The 22,143-nt window shown below is 44.1% G+C and overlaps 2 protein-coding genes across 2 annotated transcripts; both read right to left on the minus strand.

Annotated features, from left to right (window-relative positions):
• Nucleotides 1–248: 248 nt before the first annotated feature.
• On the minus strand, nt 249–2,660 carry LOC136426762 (uncharacterized). The gene is made up of 3 exons (XM_066415494.1): nt 2,420–2,660; nt 1,656–1,802; nt 249–1,150 (listed from the first exon to the last, which is right to left on the minus strand). The coding sequence occupies exons 1-3, from the start codon at nt 2,541–2,543 to the stop codon at nt 948–950; spliced, it is 474 nt and encodes a 157-aa protein (XP_066271591.1). The 5' UTR covers nt 2,544–2,660; the 3' UTR covers nt 249–947.
• Nucleotides 2,661–5,257: 2,597 nt separating this feature from the next.
• On the minus strand, nt 5,258–21,935 carry LOC136426995 (uncharacterized). Its single transcript, XM_066415715.1, has 21 exons — nt 21,804–21,935; nt 21,254–21,372; nt 20,792–20,921; nt 19,777–19,924; nt 19,420–19,482; nt 18,406–18,782; nt 17,844–18,003; nt 17,259–17,402; nt 15,367–15,746; nt 14,989–15,148; nt 13,174–13,323; nt 12,757–12,887; nt 12,251–12,374; nt 11,935–12,014; nt 11,150–11,370; nt 10,530–10,615; nt 9,785–9,931; nt 9,079–9,261; nt 8,249–8,472; nt 7,392–7,511; nt 5,258–6,658 (listed from the first exon to the last, which is right to left on the minus strand). The coding sequence occupies exons 1-21, from the start codon at nt 21,933–21,935 to the stop codon at nt 6,092–6,094; spliced, it is 3,846 nt and encodes a 1,281-aa protein (XP_066271812.1). The 3' UTR covers nt 5,258–6,091.
• Nucleotides 21,936–22,143: the final 208 nt, after the last annotated feature.

Below are 22,143 nucleotides of genomic sequence, written 5' to 3' on the forward strand. Positions count from 1 at the left end.
GCATTGTGCGTTCGTAGGGAATATGTAGTGTGGTATCCTGACTGGTCCGATTTTGGTGGAGGATTATTTCCGCCCACTTGTCGACACTAAAACAACACACAGTTTGTGCAATCCTTAACGGTAGTTGGGTACCCTATCGTTATGACAGTTCTGTTAACGTCAATGTTTGTCTGATATCCTTGACGTTTCACTTATCAATACGTAAATGAAAATAAGGGAGGCGCAACTCGATGTTGGTATACATGAAATAATGGCAAGTACAGAAATTGTTTAATTGACCCTTGCATTCTATTAAGCAGCATTTGTTTCTGCTGTTGAGTTGGCCAGACATGTGTCAAATCCTAGACTAATAATTCATTCATGACCATTTGTCCTTATGAGGATAACAGTGATCTTTGTAAAGGTTATTGTCGTTTAATGGGGTCGCGGTTACAGTAGTTAATCGACATTAATTTAGTTAGAACCACGCAATCATCCTGGGGAACATTTATACCACCATTTAGATCACGTCGTTGACGTTCTTGTGGTGCTGAATTGCGTATCGAAATAATGTCTATGCGTCACGGGGAAATGTCCGATACTAGAGCTCCCACAACATCGGTATATTGTGGGTTAACGTTAAACCTTTAGATCTTAGTGCTTAGTCCATGACAAAGTTTCAATTTTCTACAATATCCGACAACAGAAGTCTACAAACTACCACTTAAAGTGTGTACTTGTCTGTGACGTCATAGCCACCATGCTAGTTGGTTGAACCTCGAAGAGTAAGACGAATAGAATTGGCTGTTTATGATGTGACTGTGATTAGATACACAAATTCAAATTTGCATGACTGCTTCAAGCTAGTTTGAGCACCTATAGCATGGCGGACAATACACACACCGTTGTCAAGTGACTACAAACACCCTTTTCTGCTACTGGGAAAAACAGGAAAAACTTTTGACTTTTCAGAGTTCGCTGAGTGCACGTACAACAGCTTCGTCTTCTTCGGCGGTGACTTTCCGTTCCTCCAACAGGATGATGACACCCCCGCCCACGGAGAACAGGGTCTGGGCCCACGTCAGGTAGAAGGAGTAGCCGAAAGGCATGTCGGGAGAGTTGATCAGCTGGTAGCCGGTAAAGATGGCGGCCCCGACGTCGCCGAGAATACCTTGAGTTGCGAAAATAAAAGTTTTGTTTCCAAGAATACAGCAATAGTCCCTATAACAACTAACTTACTACAGATCCAAGGCCGTTGTGTAAAGGGGACAGTAAACCTGACTGAAAAATTACATCAGTAGCATGCCCATGATAAACATTTTAAAAGGGATTAGATTTACCCTCAAGCAGGATTAAGGAGGATTGAGCAATAATTTCATTACAGTTATAGTTTGATCTTGTTCAAGAATGTGTTCTACCAACAGATCAACTTTCAAGAAAAGCTGTAACTAATTCATCGTATCTATGTTTTTGTCTTTTTCATCATACTGGCGTATTTTTCTACGCACGTTTAAATCTCGCCAAGGTGACATTTCTCAAATCTTATGCATGGTAAGTACTTGTTACGCTTATTTTCAGTTATCATGGTAATGAAACTAGCTTTATTCCACGTTTTGAAAGTAACTTTTTTGATAAAATTGACACTCGGGTCCGGCGGTAGTCCCGCATGTGCTTACCTCCCGCTATCATCAATGCAGCACATGTTGCCGGTTTGATAACAGCTTTCTTCATTGTGAGGGAGACAGCAAAGATGATTCCAAACACAAGATTCAGCGCCCCGAACACAATGAGACCCCGGGTTGCCTGGATTGAAGCTGGCCCTTCTGATATACAAGTATATATGTGATCATAAATATTGTGTAATTGTCCATTCAAAATGTGTCAATTATATATCACATAGATACTTAGTTATCTATATATATCATATATTACATGTATCAGATAAAGACAAAGACAAATAATACTGACCTCAGTTTCAAACACACTGCTAAGGGCCCCCAAACCTACACCACTTATTCCTTACAGTAAAATCTACCCGCCTGCCTCAAAATTCAGACCATTGCATGTCCAGGACAAAGGATACAAAAACCTGAAGCTCTGCTTCAGTACCAAGGACACACACCAGGGGGCTCAACTTCGTCTTTACAAGACCTATCCATATACCAAATATCATCACAATCTATTCAGACGTTCCGGAAACACAGACAAACAGACAGACAGACACACACTGAGACACACAACACAGACACACAGACAGACAAGACGCACAGACAGACACACCTAAAACAATACCTCCATTTCTTGGATGTTTTTAAGCTCCTGAGTCACTGCATACAAATTTCCCTCAAAACACATCAACAGCTTTAGAATATCTTCTCAGAAACCGACTTTGATTATACGAGTCAAAGCTGGCCTCATTCTATAGAAGTAGAGTACTTACTTTCCGGTAGACCCCCCTCAGACGTCCATCCTGGTGTCGCCAAGCCAACAACCAGCAGGACCAGACCGACGAACGCGGACACACTCGCGACCACGTGTGGAATATTAACTTTATTTTCAGCCATGATCTTCTTCCTTATCTAGCGTGGACTCGGGGCTACGCAGATTATATGTGTTAATGGTCAGGACGCCAGTAAGGATGCGCCGGTTATACAGAAATCTTATACGTATTCAGTAGAATGGAAGTCGAAACTGTCGTTAGTTTCACATCCACATTCATAAATTGTAGATCATGATTCACTGCCCTGAGGATAGGCAGCCTGGGTATCTATTAGTCATCACCAACTTCCCCTTTTTCGTGAGAATCCCTCAACACAAGAACCCGATGTTTTTCATAAGATACCAAATTGTTATGGATACAAGATCAACAGAATTTTCTAAAATTTCATGACGGATTAACAAGGAAATGGACCATTCATAATCGAGAAACAGGATTGTGGTCACCACGCAGATTTTTCTCGGTGTGTGATAATGAGTTTCAACGGGATAATCATATGTGCCAAAGATCTAGGATAATTGTTTGGTCCACAGCTATAGGAACAAAGTTATGAAGGCTATGGATAAGAAAGAGATAAGCCCATCCCACGCTCTTAGTCCGTGTGCTGTACTCTTTCAATTTAATGAATAACACTTGAATGACGTATGACATAAAGGTTTCACCTTTGTATTTCAGGCAACTGCGCCAACGATAGAGCACAAGCACTTCCCCTTTTTCAGTGCGTGGTTCCCCAGCCTCGGGTGGCGTGTATCAGGTTAACTATCCACGAGAAGACCTTTGTTTGACACGTTCGAAAGACTTCCCCTTTTCGTAGTTTCGCACGTGGTCTGGTTGTAAATATCTAAACTGTACAACTACACACGGGGCGGAGTATAAAAGCCAACAATGATACTTTGACTATGTTGAACGGATGAGTCAGAAACGCTTTAACATTTGGGAACTGAACCTTTCTAACTTACCAGAACATTCGTCGACTCTGGAACGTAAAAACAATCAGCCTCACTTTATACTCGAAATGGGTCTGTTGAAAAAAGCTCAACTTCACAATGGTTTATTTTTCTTAACGACTTTGAAATCATGTTTCCTTCAGAATCTGTACACAAAAATACTTCCACATTTGCATAATCTATGCTTGGCCATGTACACTTTTAACTGACTTGCACAGGTCACAATGTTAACAGTCCAATCATTTACCACTCAGGAGAATTATACACTTTCGCATTAATTATGCAACTTAGGAATTAATCTGCATAATTGATATCTGTTAATGTTTCACCTTCAATATAACTACATATGTTACATGTACTTGAGTCCTATGATGGAAAACACTGCAAAGAGGGATTTTCCTCATTGGTTATGCAAATTCAGTTCAAATTTTCATAATTTGCACATCATTATGCATCTCTGTCTAAGCTACCTGCATACTATATGTGATGGAAATCCGTTGTTCCTTTCTTCAGTTATTCTCCTTGGAAAATTTTGACAACACCGCCCTGCAGTTCCAGAGCAAGCCGCTAGGGGGCAAAAACCTACATCACTTCTTCCTTACATCACCAAGCTATCTGTGTCAAAAATGAAGACCATAGCAAGTTCTTCTGCAGTACCAAGGTCACATACCAGGGGGCCGAAATCGACCTTGACCGTTGTCTCCCCAACACGTATAATTACCCACATATCAAATATCATTGTAATCCATCCAGAGGTCTTGAGTTATGTTGACTCCAATAGTCTGGAAACACAAACAGACTGACAGACAGGCACACAGACAGACAGACACACACACACACATAGACACGCCAAGACAGTATCTGATAAGAGTCTCTACAAGCCTTCGCGGGTTCAGTTTACACCGCATGATTTCAGTACATATGTACGTTGTATTTGATAACATTTGATATCACTTCCAGCAAGACCCTAGTTTTTGACCCCCGTTCAACAGTCGTCCACGCACTGCGCATCTGGCAAATACATTGATATCCCAGTGGAACAATAATGATGTTCTTGACAAAGGTCACAAACGTAAATGTGATGACGTCCGTTTCAACAGTTCAGCAAGACACCCCTGTCTTCCACCCCCACCCCAACAACCGGCCTGGAGACATGTACATTTTCCGAAACCAGAGCTCATTACGACATTATGGTTACATCTTTATATAATGTACAACTGTCCCAGTCGTGACAGTGGCACTGCGGACCTGGCAAAACGCCAACTAGACATTGAGCGATCCCGAAAGGAGAATCACAGTCTCTTCCCGACTCCGTGGGTCCAGCTATGGTATGTTTGGAAAATACAGCTTGTGATTGACCATTCAGTAGTATTACCCGGAAGCATTGTGCTTTCGTCGTACTCTCCAAGCAGCTGGTTTTGACCCGTTTTTAAAGTCATTCATGTCGGGATTTCGATTCTATTGTAAGCCGTCTGGATGGTTTTTGATTGTCGTATATGACAACACGAAGAAAACGGGACAAAATAGAAAACCCAACAAAAACGCCTAAAACACGTCAAAAACCAGCCGGACCCGAACCTCTGCTTGAAGGGAATGTGTGCGAGTGCATTGCGCGGGCCTGACGGGGCCGATTTGAGTGAAGGGTTATTTCCGCCCACTCGCATACACTCGATTAACACTCTGTGCACCAATACAGGAGGGATTGCCCACAACACACAGTTTGTGCAATGCTTTAGGACAGTTGGATACCCAATCGTTATGACAATATTTGGGTAATCCCAACGTTTGCCTGGTGTCCTTGCCGTTGGTCATACCTAAGCGCAGGGAGGCGCAGTGGTAGCACAACATTGTTTTATAAAGTACAACTTAATCGTTGGTATACATCAAATATTGGAGGGTAATGTTATAACTTGGTTTGACTGAGTCCTTATATTCTGCCAAGCATTACTGTTTTGTCTTTGATGTTTATTTGGTCAGACATGTGTCCCATCATGGACTAAATTATTCATGAGTCCCTTTATGCCCTAAACGTTGATTAGATGTTTTGGTGCTTTGAGAGTAAAATATGGCATGTGACGGTCGTAGCCTAGGCAAATCTATAGTATACATTATGTTCCCAATAACTTTACATTTTCTTTATATGTTCATATTTCAAGCATAAGATTTTGTTGGTCAATGTAGATATCAATATATATGTTCGCTCTATGTAATATATATCTGATGTCTTGAGCAAAGAAACAAAAAGTAGATACTGTATACATGAATTATTTCATGCAAACAAACCGTAAAATACAAATCTATATAGAAAGTATACATACGTTTACAATGACTGTATAACATTATGTTGGTCAATGTAGATATCAATATACATGTTCGCTTTAATATATAACATATATCTATTGGCGTAAGCAAAAAAGAAGAAGCAGATACTACAAATATTTGATACAAACAAAACGATAAATTACGAATCTATGGTATACATTCATTTGTATAACACTATATGACATGATCTGATCTGATATGATATAAAGTACAACCTATTAAGAGTACACAATAACTGACAATATGACTTATGTAACAATCTATATTATGTACCTAATGCGGTCAACATTGTCCTGTTTATTCTGCCATACGTTTCCGGCAATTCTGCTGTTTTGCAGGGCCATATTCAGTTTAAGCCTCGAGACCATATGAACAGGTAATATGACCAGAAACAGATGTTAAAGATTGAAAAGGCACCAACGAACACTATGCGGGTCACATGGTCAATCTGTTGGCTTACGTACACGTATACATCCGGGTCATTCATCTCAGAGTCACTGTCAATGACGTCAGAGGTTGCAACAGTGACGTCAGTCTCCATGCTGTCGTCTGTCGTGCTACTGGTATCGTCGGATGACTTGCCGGTTGTATTCATGGTGTCGTATCCGGAGGTCTGGCTGTCTCCCTCACCATGCAGGTTGAGACTTTCCCCAGAGGCGATTTGAGGACGCGGCGGGCCCTCGCGAATGTTGCTCTCAGTTGGGATTGGGCTCCTGGATACATCCATTCCCGGCTCCGGGTGGATTTCCGCAACCGCTGCTGATGACGGTCCACCTGTCGCCTCGGTAGACGGGATGTAAGCGATTCTCCACCCCTCGCCGTCCGCTTGCTCCCACCAGATCCCGAGAGGACTCGAGTACTTCGCACGAGGGATGCAGATCTTCAACTTTCGTGACTTCTTCTCTACCGGATGCTGCAGAGACAGAATCACAAAATGTTAGAATGAACGTTTTCAATACTGCTTACGTTCAGTGGTAATGATGATGATACCAAGTGGGTGTGAAGGTTGCTAAAAGATTCAGAAGATAACTCTCACTCTGGTTTACCGTTCGGGTACCGCAGATACTGTATGAACCACCTTTCTCCATTTTCCTACGCAGAGCCTCATCCGTGGCCTATACAATATACCTTGGGGAGGCTCTGCTAAACCGGACTGCGGTTTCCACTTTTGTGCACGTGAGCGTGGCCTCTTACCAGCTGCTAGCCAATCAGAGAATCTAAAGAAAACATTTAGGCGACTCTCTGATATGTTGACAGCTGGTTAGAGGCCACTTTCACAATAGTGGAAACCTCAGCTCGGTTCAGCAGAGCCTGCCAAAAAGGTATAATGTATAGGCCGCGGGTAAGGCTCTGCGGAGGAGAATGCCTTTCTCCAACCTTCTCTGGTACCCTTGGTGGTCTCCATCAAAGGTATAGCAGATTTAATCCGAAAATCTCTTGGGATTCATTATCAAGATATTCTTTCATATCTTCCGTCCTCCCAGACTCGGCACAAATAAATTAGAATTTAGTGTCAGTATTTGGAATAGTTCATGCTATATTGTTATCCATTGTCTGTCCGTCTTTCATGTTACATGTACTTGCAATTAGCCTACGGGTAATAACTTTCAATAAACTAATTAATTTAATCTAATAAAACCGCTTACCTCTAGCTTCTCCTCCCGTCTGCTGTAGATGTAGTAAACTACGATAGTTTCCATCAAGGCCAGGAGGATGAAGACGAGACAAACGATCAGCCAAATGTCTAGCGCTCTTGCAACGGACACCTGCGGGGTACAACAAAAATACGAACCATCATTACATTGATGATGATGAGTTGTATTTTCACGTTCTTGCGCACACGTGCTAAATACAGTAGCTATACATTTACATCAAAGACTAAAGGTGTAATAGTTTACTTGTAGTGTGATAGTGAAAAGGGGGAGAAACAAAGCAGTTAGGCATATAAAACTATGCTACCACTAACTGTACTGTTTATCCGTCTCTTTCCTCTAAGTGAATATGTATATGAAAAACACAAAACAATTAAGCATATAAAGCTATGCTACCGCTAAATCTATTAAAGAAATTAATGGTGAAAGATTTCACGCAAGGTTGGTAGTGTTTTGAAAATCTGATGGGTTGGGGCAAGTACATAGAGGTGCAGTACATCTGTTGAAACCTTTGTTCTTATACACGTATGGCACATCGCTTAGGCAAAGGAAAAATTTTGTGTTTCTGTTACCCGACGGACCCTAGAAAAAAACTGCCGACCCTAGCCTTTTTTTGGTTGGCCACTGGCAAGGGGCATAAGATTTTCGATCTGGCATCTTAGTGCTGAAATTCAAAGCAGAATTCCTGCATTTCACACTGAGATTTAACAGATTTAGCCTTTAAACAGTTGATGTAAGGGTGTGTACCGAGCACTGTACGTCTTTGCTCCCTACCCACCGACCATAATTGTTTGCAGGACCGTACTCAGAAACACAACATTTTTTTTCTCAAGCCTTATCTGTTTACTCACCCACAGGATCCTGTGCTTCAGGACGCCCTTAGAGATCATCACCAGGAGTGGGATGACGCCGAGAGTGATGCGGCCGGAGATGGCCTTCTGGTGCAGCGGCAGCCACGTCTGCAAGAGAGACGCCACCACCAGGATGAAGGACGGGATGAACGTGGTGGAGATGTAGATCCACAGCCGCCGGGTCATGCCCAGCTTCACGGATACCGTGGTGTAGCTGTTGGTGTCTGTAAACGGATCGCACACAATGTTAGCCTGAGTACCATCCTCCATAGTAAATGCTGGATAAATCTTAAGCTTGCTAACCACGGAAAGTCAAAAGATTGAGCCAGCGGTACCGGTTACAGTGGAGGATGGTATCCAGGCTAACAGTGTCAACACTTGTCACAAATCACATGCTGTTGAACAGAAGTTTGAACATTGGTTTAAACAAAGTGCCGAAGATATCATACCTCAGCGAAATATCTAGACCTTTTGTAAATTTTCTTGTTATAGTCATTATCACGAATTTCTCTCTAATTCTGTATATTTCCTGCCTTCCTGCGTGACTTTGGGCCCGGGCCAAGTTTGCGGCACTAACCATTTTCCGCCTGGCATCCTGATATGCTGCATTGATTCAAATAACTGCGAACACACACCGTGACAAACAAACAAACAAACAAACAAACAAACAAACAAACAAACACATAGACTAAAAACAAAATTGCGTTACCGTTACCTCGTGATACTGTTATACTATATACACTCAATGGACAAGAGCAAGCCTCTGAATGTCTTACTGCCATACATTTGTGCAAGGCAAGTTTAATGCGAAATTTTCAAAGCTGCCAAACCTTTGTGAAGGTTGTTTGTGCTGCGTGCCACCCTGCGTGCCTCATCGTGCACCCTCCGTTCTTCCTCTGGACAGTCGATCGTCTCCATTACACACTCCCCCACGGTCGTGCGGCAGTCCGCAGAACTGGCGAAGGGGCACGACTCGGCGTGGTATTCACACGACTGCTTGAAGTAATTGCAATCTGAAATAATTCGATAGTATGAGAAATACAGATGGAGACTCCGATCGGGATCTCTACCTGCAGATTGCCGATTCCAGTGAGAGATCCCGATCGGAGTCTGTTAATTCTAAGATATTCGCTTAAAAGACAGAACTTTTAAACTACGATTCGTGTCGCTTAAGATGAATGAATTGACTCGAAATTTGGGATTTCATACAAATTTCATAAAAGACCACCCTAACATATTCCTAGCATCCTGATCAGTTTTCCCGTCGACGGAATCTCCAAGTGGGATCTCTGCCGGATCGCAATCTCTACCCTGATATACACTGTATATATGTATGAAGGTCTATCATGCATGCTTCTGACTTCGATGTAGACTATAGCTAGCTGTTTCAAACTGACGTCTGTTATACGTAAAACCATATCCCATGAACAGGCTGGGGCACTGATTTCATTTGCACAGAAATTGGATATGCTACTTTACAATTTTTGATTGTCAATACAATATCGCTGTAATGGCATCATTTACAAACACTCATACCCGAGACGTTGGTGAGAAATGACCCCAAGGTCCCTGACAACTGCACCCCTCCCAACATGAACTGAGACACCACCTCGGCGCTGTCAGTCTTAATCTGGTCCCGAGACGTGTCAGTGAAGGACACCAGTCGGAACCTGACACCGTCATCTGTAGGTAGAGTAAGCAAAAGGAAGAGGTAGGTAGAGGTAGCAAAAGGAAAACGTCATTACGTTATAGGGATGTCCCTGTAGCTCAATTGGTAGCAGCCTCACAGTTAGCTCCTGGTTCCAAGTAGTTGGCAATCGGGAGACCCCGGTTCGAATCCGGGGAAGGGCATCCTTTATTCCATGTTTGAATGTAAGAATTTGTATATTTGAATGTAATGTATTGTGTTTGGGAGGGCAACTTGTAAAGGTGCGCAAGCACCTGTTTTGCCCTCCCCTTCACTTTTGTGAAAAATCAAAATAAACAAATAAACAAATCCTGGTTGGAGCTGCATTCATATTTCAGAAGGGACCCGTGACCGGGGGAGCACTGCAAAAGCCCCATTACTCAGATTGGTACCTACTGGCTGTGCTTTAGATGTATTATTCCGGTAACATTAGAAACAGGTGGTTAAGTATCCATATCTTATTCATCTAGTGACCATTAAATAAAGAGCACGCTTTTGTGTTTCTATTGACAGTTTAGGTCATTGTACGGCCATTGAGCTATCCAACTTTTGGCCGCGCAACGGTCTTCAACTATGTTGAAAGGGAGTACTTACATCCATGAAGCGGCATGTTGCAGCCCTGGCTGTCAAATGGGAAGTGTTCAAACGTCACTCCCGGACAGGATACGTGTAGATCACGACTGCAAAGGCAAATCAAACAATTAATTAGAAAACAGTACAAGATATGGCCAACATAGGTAAGAAGTTTAGTTGTACGGTAGATCTTAAATTACTGTTAGTGGTTCTGTAGAAAGTTTTTTATGGGAGGCTTTGTTTTTGGTGTGTCGGTTTGTTGTGTTCTCGTGTGTCAATACGTAGATATTATCCAAATACACTGTCAGTAGAGAGGCAGGAAGTGAGTGGGACGATGATTTCACCGAAAAATCAGGCTTACAGAGTGACAGGAAGTATCTGACGTGACAGGTCATGGGGTCAATGGAAAAGGCTACTAATTCACTGGGAGGTATTGTTTTTGGTCTGCCAGACTTTTCGTAGTTACATATTTCCCATGTGCTAGTTGCGTTCATTTAGGGTGTTTTTTTTGTAGCAGCGTCACAGTTGAGCTCAATTGAATGGTAACCGGGTGACCCCGGTTCTAATCCGGGGTAGGGCATCCTGGTTAGAGCTGCATTCGTCTTTCCGAAGGGAAATTCTGTTTGTCCCTGTGTACTCACATCATCCTGAAGACGATCAGCCCGCTCCTGTGTAGCCACAGGGATATACCGCTGTCCGACGAGCTCCCCCTGTCCACGATAGATGTACTTCTGACGTTCCGTCCGAAGCTGAGGGGCGGTGTCCACACTAGGTCCGGGGGGACGGGAACCCAGGAGGCGGTCAGACCCTTCAGTCGAGGATCAATCCAGGCCAGGACGTACTCGAGGGTCGTAGAAATATTCTGTAGGAAAAACAGACTGTATGACTCTGTATCTACGTCAGGCGTATTCTAAAAACTGGCCTAATCAATAATTGTTTTCTCATTCAGTTTATGGGTCAAGCACATAATACTCACAAATGTAAAACATGCTTTCGTCTGAACACAAAAATTGACATACTAAGTCCACACACAAATGCGGACATTCTGCTGCTGTGTCAAGGAAAGTCGCCAGGGGGCCCAGAATCTAATCATGTCTTTGACAGGACATAACCACAAGCACATCAAGGTTCATGACAATCGATCCATCGCTTCTTAAGTTATTCTGCTAAACCACAAACATACATACATACATACATACATACATACATGCGTGCGTGCGTGCGTGCGTACGTACGTACATACGTACATACATACATACATACATACATACATACATACATACATACATACATACATACATACATACATACATACATACATACATACATACATAAAAACGCTACTTAAAGCATAACCTTATGGTGAAAGCACTAACGAATAGAAATAGCATTTGTAGCTACAGATAATGTCACATAATATACTTACCACATGTTCATTATCAAGCCAGCCAAGACGTCGTACGTACACACTCGAAGCTACCTCCGACCATCTCTCAGTGTTGCTCTCTGAAAAGACATGACACATTTCTTTACTTACTAATATATGTTCGTTTACGATGTACTGAATAAGATATAGACACTGTGATCTTTGGACACCTACTTAAATTGCCTTAGACAAGTTAACGTCAAACATTGGTAGTCGGACTGGCAGAGCTTTACATACAGCTGCCTTCAAATAAACTACTTCTGTAATTAACAACATGAACGATAATGTGAATAGAGCAAGAAGAAGTGTCTCTTACCCCCGCTTGTTGGTCTCTTGTTCTTGTCATACCCTGGTGGTAGCTGTTCGCCTGTCTTCCACTGCTGCCATTCTGTCCAGCTGGCATTACCGTCACTCTCCGACTCCTCCGGGTTGTAGTCACCCTTTTGGAAATGGAAAAAGCAGACTCAATGCAACGTTTGGCCGTTTATAGCCACATTCAGTGGTTGCCTTGCATACGGTACATCGTGAGTTCGATCCCCGAACAAGGAATACCGAAGACTTTAATGATGGTACATACTGCTTTCTCCTTTCTTAGCACTCAGCATTTTGGAAAGAGTATGGAAGTTAAACACACACATAACTACCAGTGGACTAGCCCTCTGCTGTAGTGATTGCACAAAGTTGTGTGGCCCAAGGGCTACTGAAACGGAGATGGGCGCCGCCCCATGTACCATCTGGTAACTATAGCCAAATTTATGAAAAATAAGATGTCAACTCACGCTACCAAATGGTCTCTCTCTTACTTGCAATTGTAACACTTACCGCAAGGTATTTATCCCATATGCCATCTCCGGCTGGTAAAGCATCAGCAGGATCGTTTGTAGCTGATGCTGATACCGATGCGGCGGCGTGTGTGGGAGAAGGCTCTTCAGTCGTTGGGATGCAAGGAGTATCTGCAATAGTATATTTCTTGATTTTAGATTGAAGATTAATGAACTGCAAACTAGTGCGTATACAGAGACGTTGTGAAACGTTCTAGAAAATCTATTCCATTTTGGTCATTATTGTTGAATATTTTCGAAAACAATTCATTGTCAACTCATCTGCGTCATTGACAATGTTATTCTTTTCTTTCAAACACACTCAAAAATAAGTTAACCATCTGTTTGGGATCCGAATAATCTTTAGCTTCCTCAAGTGAGTTGATTCGTTTGCCTGATAAACAGTGTCTATACTCACTGTCAAAGCCGACCGGCCTCATCATCATAGTAGATCTCTTGAGTGAATAACCAGCGCCCTTCCATGTGTGCCAGACAACGCCTTGAGACGGGTCACAATAAGGGTTACAATCTTTCAGGTACTTCCCGTTCAGAAACGCGTAGCCACAACCTGGTGAGAATGAAGAAAAGGTCCATGTTACTGTCCGTCTCATTGAATGTATCTAAATATGGTAACATCACCACCAATGCCGAAGGCAGAAGAGGAAGAGTAGCAAGAGTAGGAGGACGGTAATCATTTGCTATTTACTCTTTAGGTTCATCGGTAATCCTTTGTCATACCGAGAAACATTGGGAAGGACTCGTATAGACCTTATCGGTCTCCACCTTCCCCAGCACAGTCCTAGTGTATTTGCTTTTATGTCATACCTGGGCCTGATACGGGCGTTCCTGACCGTGTGATAATTTCCCGTATCACATAGGGTTCGGGCGTTGTATTACATGGGCTTCCATGGAATATTTCGAATGCATTTCGAGCGCGCCGGTTGCGCCGCCGCCGAGAATTCGAATACCGGATTCGGAGGTTGGAATCGATGTTGTTACAGTTTTGTGTTCGAGGACACAAAACCTCCTCAACTTTTGGCCCATTCCGCATTGAAATGTGTGTTTTCTCGGGTGGGTATAACATAATAAACAAGAGTTCCGCGACCTCATATCTCCATGAAAAATTCTATTTATGCAAATGACTTACACATTTACATAATATATGCTTAATCCTAAACACATTTATCTTACTTACACATGCTGCAATATTGATAGTCCTATAATTTCCCAATTTGATGAGTTTCGGTGTTTTTGCATTAATTATGCAAATCAGGAATTTATTTGCATAATTGGTATCTGTTGATGCTCCACTTTCCATAAACCACATATGTTACATGTATGTGAGTCTTATAATGGAAAACACTGCAAATATAGATTTTCCTCGTTAGTTATGCAAATTGAGTCGCAATTTGCATAATTTGCACTTCATTGTGTACATCTCTGTCTAAGCTACCTGCATACTAAATATGATGGAAATCCGTCTTTCCTTTGTTCAGTTATTCCCCTTAGAAGATTTTCACAATAACGCCACTGCAGTTCCATAGTAAGCTGCTAGGGGGCCCAAACCTACACCATTTCTTAATTACATCACAAGCTATCTGCCACCCAAAAATCAAGACCATAGCACGTCCAGGTCAAAAGATACAAAAATTGAAGTTCTGCTGCAGTACCAAGGTCACATACTAGGGGGCCCAAAATCGACCTTAAACTTTGGCTTTACAACACCTACCCACATACCAAATATCATCGTGATCCATCAAAAGGTTCCTGAGTTATGCTGACTACAGTAGTGCGGAAACACAAACAGACAGACAAACAAACAGACAAACAAACACACACACACAGACACACCCAAAACTATATCTCCATTTTTCATGGAGATAAAAATACAACACGTTGTATTCCGCATCACCCTCGGCCCCAGCCCTCCCGCGCTCGGATCGCCCTCTGGCCTACGGCCGTCGGGCGATCCTACCCGCGGGAGGGCTGGAACCTCGGGTGATACGGAATACCCCGTGATGTATTGCTTTTATCCGTGCAAAATTAAGAATAGAACAGATCAGAACAGATTAGAATAGAATATAGTAGAATAGAATAGAATAGAATAAAATAGAATAGAATAGAATACAATACAATACAATAGAATACAATACAATAGAATACAATAGCATAGTATGAGGAGGCTCGGCACATTCCTCAACATTCTGTCTTACCTGTCATCCTCATGTCTTACCTGGAGGATACCACCACCCGCCTTCACTGTAAGTTGTCGCACAGTTGAACTCTTCATTGTCGTCGTTCTTGACGTCAAAGGTCGAGAACTGTTGGCCGTTGGCGTTGTACCGTCCCTCCGGGGCCAGGCTGTCTCCTGCGTCACCCGCAAAATCTCCGATCTGAAAATTAATTCATGGACAAAAAATGAAATGATAGTAACAGCTCTCTACACTCTTTCCACAAACCCGTTCATGCTGCTTAGTCTTACATCATCTGAGTTTATTACTTTGGTAAACTATTCACAATATGATTACACATTTGATGCGGAAGGGGAGGAGGGAGGAACGGATGACGTTTAGACAACTACGTCAGAAGGACAACAAAATCCGTATCGTACCTCCAACGCGTAGAAAGAAGTTACGTCACCGACGTTGAACGTCCCGTAGGTCGCCTCAGCGACGTTTCCGTCCCAGTCCTCGAGCTCGATGATCAGCTGGTAGTCCGAAGATGACGTCAGGCGATGGGCTTTCTCCAAACCCATCCACACCTCTGCGTTTGGATCGCCGAATCCGCCCTGGTAGTCACTCCACGGCCTCCCAAAGTCAACCGACCCGTCCAGGCGTCGTTGCAAGATGGTGGACCCACAGTTCAGAGTCGTCATGCGACAGTAGACTTCGAACGGAGGGTGTCCCACGGAGTAGACGCCATCTTGTCGTTCTCCGGACGCGAACAGGTCGGCGCAGTCCATAGGTCCGCTCGGCGGAAGACAGTCCTCGGCTGGGTAGGGATGGATGAGGGGAAAGAAAGAGTGAACAATATGAGAGGTGGGCTCTGATAGGTATTTGTTGTAACAGGGTTCAACGTTTAGCCGTAAGCTATGTATTCTCCCACACAGAACCTCTCAATCGGCCTATACAAAATACCTTGGGGAGGCTCTGTCGCGTCACGTTTGGTGCTTTGTCACGTTTGATGCCTAGGCACGGTTTGTGACAGTGCCCGTGTGTCACAAACCGTGCCTGGGACAAAAGCACGGTTTGTGACACTCGGACACCGTCACGAATGGTGCCCAGCCGAGCACGGTTCGTGACACACAGGGGGTCTTATCCCATACTGTGCTTTTGGGCGGAACTTAGTGTTTTGAGGGGGAGGAGTCTGTCCAACGCGTTTTTTCCCTGCAGCCCGCCATCTTTGTTTTTTTCGGGGCGCTGGGATGAGAAATAATCAGCGTAATTCTCGCTCATTGAAATACATTTCGCGCTTGTCTTGGATGATTTGGACTTAGAGTTGATGTGGCACAAACAGACGGACGTCTCATCACGAATTTCTACAACAGAAATCCGTCCCGAACCCTTCCATTCACGACTGTGTCCTGAGGCACGGTTCGTGACAGTGCCGGAGTGTCACAAACCGTGCTTTTGCCCCAGGCACGGTTTGTGACACTCGGGCACTGTCACAAACTCTGCCCAGGCACGGATTGTGACAGTGCCTGAGTGTCATAAGCCGTGCCTGGGGCAAAAGCACAGCTTGTGACACTCCGGCACTGTCACGAACCGTGCCTGGACAGTGCCCGGGGCTACAACTTCCCGTAGCATTGATTTAGATCGGGCGAGCTGACTGCCTCGGACGTCGAAGTAATCGGCAAGTGGCCCGATCCTAGTCTAGATCTGGTTTCCCTGGATAGAATATATTTAGTCGTTCAAATTGTTTTTTAGCATCTGCTATAGACACTGTCTTTTTGTGCCACTTCGATTCTAGGTCTAAGTTATTCAATTATTTTACAGAGCGAGAATTACGCTGTTCCTCCTTAACTCAGCGCCCCAAAAAAACAAAGATGACGGGGGGTGGGGGGCTACTGCGGTAAACAAAAACACGCTGCCTTATATGGAAACGCGGGCATCACGTCCCGTCAGTCACAGTGATTGACAGCACTTCCGGGCACAGTCTGTGACGGTCGGGCTGTGTCACGTTCTGTGCCTGGGAAAGCATCGTCTGTGACAGGCATCGTCTGTGACGGTATAGGCTCTGCTAAAGATAGCTAAGGTTTCCACTCAAAATTGTGGGCTTGGCCTCTATCTAACCAGCTGTCAGCGCAGCCAATCAGAGAATCCCCTAGATATTTCTTTATATAAAGCTGATTCTCTGATTGACTGACAGCTGACGGAGGCCACGCTCACGCCCACAAAAGTGGAAACGTCAGCCCGGTTTATCAGAGCCATCTTCAAGGTATATTGTATAGGCCGCGCGGGAGAGGCTCTGCGTAGGAGGATTAAGGTATAAGGAAGTACTAACCTTGTGGCCTGATCATCATGAGAGTTTTCCGCAGAGAATAGCCCGCGCCCCTCCACGTCTGCCACACGACGCCCTGCGACGGGTCACAGTGGGGGTTGCAGTCATCAGTCAGATACTTCCCATTCAGGTAGGCATATCCACATCCTGCAGAAAGAAAAGTCAGAATTCGTGATAACAAAAATCGTAAGAATATGTCGAGGATGTACATGTAGTATCTAACTCAATTGTGCGTTGAAGATCTGTATGCTTCATTTTCTTCTTTTTTTACTTAATGGTCATTACGTAACGAAACGCGAAGGCCACTTCAAGTGTTACAGGTTACATGAATAGGCCTGTAACAGCATCTATTCATTTTCCACTTTGTGAGAAATATCGTGATTGAGACAAGCTCAACTCACTGAAAGTGAGGACTGGCTGACCCAATAGCAGAAGCGTGGGATTACGAATGCTGCTCGGGAATTTCTCTACTCCATTTTGAAGTCTTTTGGTATTTTCCTTATCAAATAATTCGTTAATTAACCTCTTCAACATCTTAAGGACAATGAATTCATGTGTAAGAAAGATTAAGACTATAGAAAATCGCACCTGGGGGATACCACCACCCGCCCCCGCTGTACGCCTCGGCGCAGTTGAAGACGGTGTTGTCGTCATTTTGGCGATCTGTAGTAGTGAACATCTTCCCGCTGGAGTCATAGCGTCCCACCGGACCCATGCTATCTCCTGCGTTACCGGCGTAGGCGTCAATCTGTGGGCAAATAGGCAGGAAAATTACTTACTACGTGAGACTACGTGAATGGGTGTGAGAAAAACGTCTAAACCGAAATGTTAACCATCTGTCCATGCCCCCTCTCTCGACTTGACGGCGATCGCTGAATGACCGGACAGCGACCCGACCAAATTGGATTTGTGTGACCCTTGGTTTCATGATTGGAATTCGATACAAGATTAAAAGTATGATTCAAAAGTAGGCAAAACACACGAAACGTACAAGAATTCGTTCTTTTTCTATGAAATTCGTTGCGGAATCTGTCAAATCTTTGATCGACAGAGAGAGAGGGTGTTAGAAACTGCATATTTCCTATAAAACAAAGATGTCAAACAAAAGATAACAAAATGAGAGTCAAAGCGACATAATACATGTTTGTACCGTCAACTGGTAATTGGTGTCCTCTGCTCCAACGGAGAACACGGAGTAGCTTGCGTGAGCCGTCACACCGTTCCAGTCTTCCAACAGGACGTGGAGCATGTGACTCCGTCTGGAAGAAATGACGCTGATGTTCTTCAACCCCAGCCACATCTCTCCGTCCAAGTCTCCGAAGCCGTTCTCGTAGTCGCTCCACTCCCTCTCGAAGTCCAGGGAGCCGGACAGGCGGCGTTGAATGATGGTTCCGCCGCACCCAGACGGATCCATGTCGCACCAGATGTCGAAAGGCGGGTCGTCCACGGCGTAGATGCCGTCATCCCGGGACCCCTTCGCGAACCAGTCGGCGCAGTCCCTCGGGGGTGGTGGGTCCGGGGGACATGCTATTTGGAAAAGTTTTCAACATTATCTAGTTCCTTTTTTATTTCATTTACCATGCAAAAGCCCGTATCTCAATCGACCCGCGGCACATTGGCGGCGTCGCTGCCCCCTAAACTGGATTTGTGTTACCCTTGACTTTACAATGGGAACATCACGCAAAAGGTAAGATAACAAAACACACAAAGCTTAAAAAGGCTCGTTTTCTATCGATGAAATTCGTTGACCGCGCCGTCAAATCGCCCGGTCGCAGCGAGGTCGCTAACGTGCCGCGGGTTCAGTGAGAAATGGGCTTACGTAATCCCCTAAAGCCGGCGTCACACAGCAGGAAAATCGTTCGCACGACGAGTTTAAGAGCTCAAGGGGAATGCGACCGGTGTCCTCTCGATCACTGCGCGAGTTTTGGGGGTTGACCGTTGTTTACAGGTCATTGAACCCCGTCTTCAGTAACAGGCCTAGGGTAGATTTTCAGGCAAAAAAACCCGATTGATTTATTCTGGTGATTTTTAAATTCTGCGACCTTCTGGCGATCACCAGTTCAAGTTCGGGTAAAGGTCGTTTAGACCTAAATTCAACGCGGCACTCGGTAACAACTAGACGCAGTGAGCTAGTCGGTGCGAGCACCGGGAGGTACAGACTTACGTTTGATTAGACCTCCGTGGAAACCGTACGTCTCCGTGTCAGAGGAGCCGCTCACGGTAATGTCTGCAGAAATCACAACGATGCATAAACCATAAGAAAGATGGCAATGATTGATAGAAGATCCAATAGCATAAAACGTTTAATTTCTAATCTTATGTCATTTTGGTACCTTATGTCAAAATTCAAAAACATTTTCGAAGTACCTAAAGTAGCTAGTGAGTTAGTGTTTCAAAATCCTCGTATACACATGCGCAGTAAAAACACGCAATGAGGATGACACTGCAAGTGTTAAAAGCCAAGGCCAGTATCTTGTCTCTAAAGACAGGGGATGTAAACACACAAAAGTACAACACTGACCATACGTAGCTGTCCCAGAACTGTGCAGAAGTGTATGACCCCCTTCAGAAATGTCAGTACAGCCGGTTGAGAACCCGCTCAGCAGAATTGGCGTCCAAACGATGGGCGGGTCCAAAGGTACACCGTTCAACTCAAACCCTGAGGTTTCCTAAGAAATAGCAAAAAAATAGAAGTCAACACGTGAAATATCAAATTGTCTCTATTTGTTTTGTTAACATTTAGCATCGTTTTCCTAGTAAACAGCAATTGCTTCTTTTCTGGTGTCATCTGCAGATAAGTCTACATCAACGAATAATTTCATTGACAACGTCTGGTTATGAAAAAAACTAAGACACGGGAAACTTGAAAAAATCTGTGAATGTGAATTCTGGATATCGTGATGCCTTAATGTCCAATGCCCATCACAGTCAGTCATTTTTTTAAATCAAGTCAGCCACTCAGAATTGACGCTGTATGAATCCGGAGTTCTGTAGGATAACCAATCTAAGAAACCGACATGATGCCCTTTTCACACAGCAGGAAAATCAATCGGGCTGTAAATGACATTTTCTGCAGTGATACGCGCGAATTTTAGAGACCATTCGATGTTCCCTGGTCCCCGAGCCCCGTCCAATGTCATGTGGTAGATTTTTAGGACAAAATTGAGTTTGAGTCACCGGCAATTTTTAGATACGGCGATCTTCTGACAATAGACAAATATGGCCCGAGCTCGAGCTCGTCGACTGTGTGACAGGGTAGCCTCTACCAGGCTTCGTGGATCGCTGGGAAAATAGTAGATATTGGCCAAATAGACTGAAGAGTAAATAGTAATAGTATGCTAAGTGAGTCGGCTACGGAGAGAAGGCCCAATAGACGACTGGACTCTCTTTCCGTAGCCTACTCCCTTAGCATACTATTTACTCTATTGGTTGATTTCTACTATTTTTGTCAGCGATCCACGGAGCCTGGTAGAGGCTATGATAGGGTCATCAGGACGGCAGCTAAGTTTTGCCCTCGTGTATGAGAACCTCCTCACCTGTGATACGATGCAGAGTTTGTGGACGTGTGTCCCGGGTCCCTTCAGGTCTATCGTTGTGAAGGTGTACGTGTCGTGGTAAAACTCCACCGGAGGAATAGTCTTCATGTACGGCTCAGAATCACTCGTACTGAAATAAACAAAGCAGCACCAGTGTTGTATTTTGTGAAATACATTCAGACTGGGAAAACCCGTAAGGATGATAGTTATAGATAGGCAGATTATTGAAAAGAAAGGGAGCTGGAAAAGGCAATACATAGCATTACACGGAAGAAATTGCTCCGTGACGTCATTTTTTACATGACTGTGTACTAGTAATAACCCCATTCTCCAAGCATATCATCTGGTGGCAGAATCGTGCCAAAAAACGGGTCCAGTAGGCCAGAAGGGGTCTACTGGACAGTGTCTGTGCCTATATAAATATTCTGTCACTGGAAGATCTGCTTTTAGGTTAGTAATCACCTTATCTGTACCACCATGACGGGAGCAGTTGATTCAATCTCCTTAAACTCGTCAGCAGGGACATCGAAGTCCAGATACTCCCCTGGTTGCAGAGTCGTCGTATCATCACCGATGGTAACCTGCAAAGTCAGACAACAAATCCAACATTATTTTCTGCACAGGCGTCAATGTAACTGTCATGTCCGTTATCGCCCAGGTAGAAAATCATGACCTCTTTTTACGACTCTCTAGAGGCATATTACAACGCACTTCACGACGCATGTATTCTTTGTCAAAGAGATGGTGATATGAAGCACCCTTGGCAGACAGTACTAAAAAACAGTGGTTTTTATTGGTCAGAAATTACCCGCAATTGCAGTCTTTCTAGTGCTGAATTGGTGCAGGGTTATATATGTTGTGTATTATATTTCACATAATACACAACATATACATATCTTATCCACACTTGCATTTTGTGGAACTGTCGCAAGGGTCTAGGCGGCTGCCATTTGGCGCCACCAGGTGACCTCAATACGACCTTCCCCAACCGAAGTCAGTTACCCATTTACACCTGGGTGGAGTGAGGAAAGTCGTGTAAAGTGCCTTTCCCAAGGGCACGAGATCGGTGACAGGACAGGATTCGAACTCGGGACCACTTGGTTCTGAGCCGAACGCTCTGCCGTTGCGCCACACGACACCACATGGCTAGATGTCTATGGCGTTTTTCTAAGATATCATAGAAACTTAAACTCTCCTTTCTTCTATACGACTTGATATGGCGCCCCTGGCCCCATCGATGTTGTGTCCTTGGGAAAGGCACTTAACACGACTTTCATCACTCCAGCCAGGTGCAAAAATTGGTATCTGAGGGCGATGTGAAAGGTAGTGGAAGGATGACAACCCACTGCCCT

This window comes from Branchiostoma lanceolatum, chromosome 2 (assembly GCF_035083965.1).
Source record: "Branchiostoma lanceolatum isolate klBraLanc5 chromosome 2, klBraLanc5.hap2, whole genome shotgun sequence".
In the NCBI taxonomy this organism is placed as follows: Eukaryota; Metazoa; Chordata; class Leptocardii; order Amphioxiformes; family Branchiostomatidae; genus Branchiostoma; species Branchiostoma lanceolatum.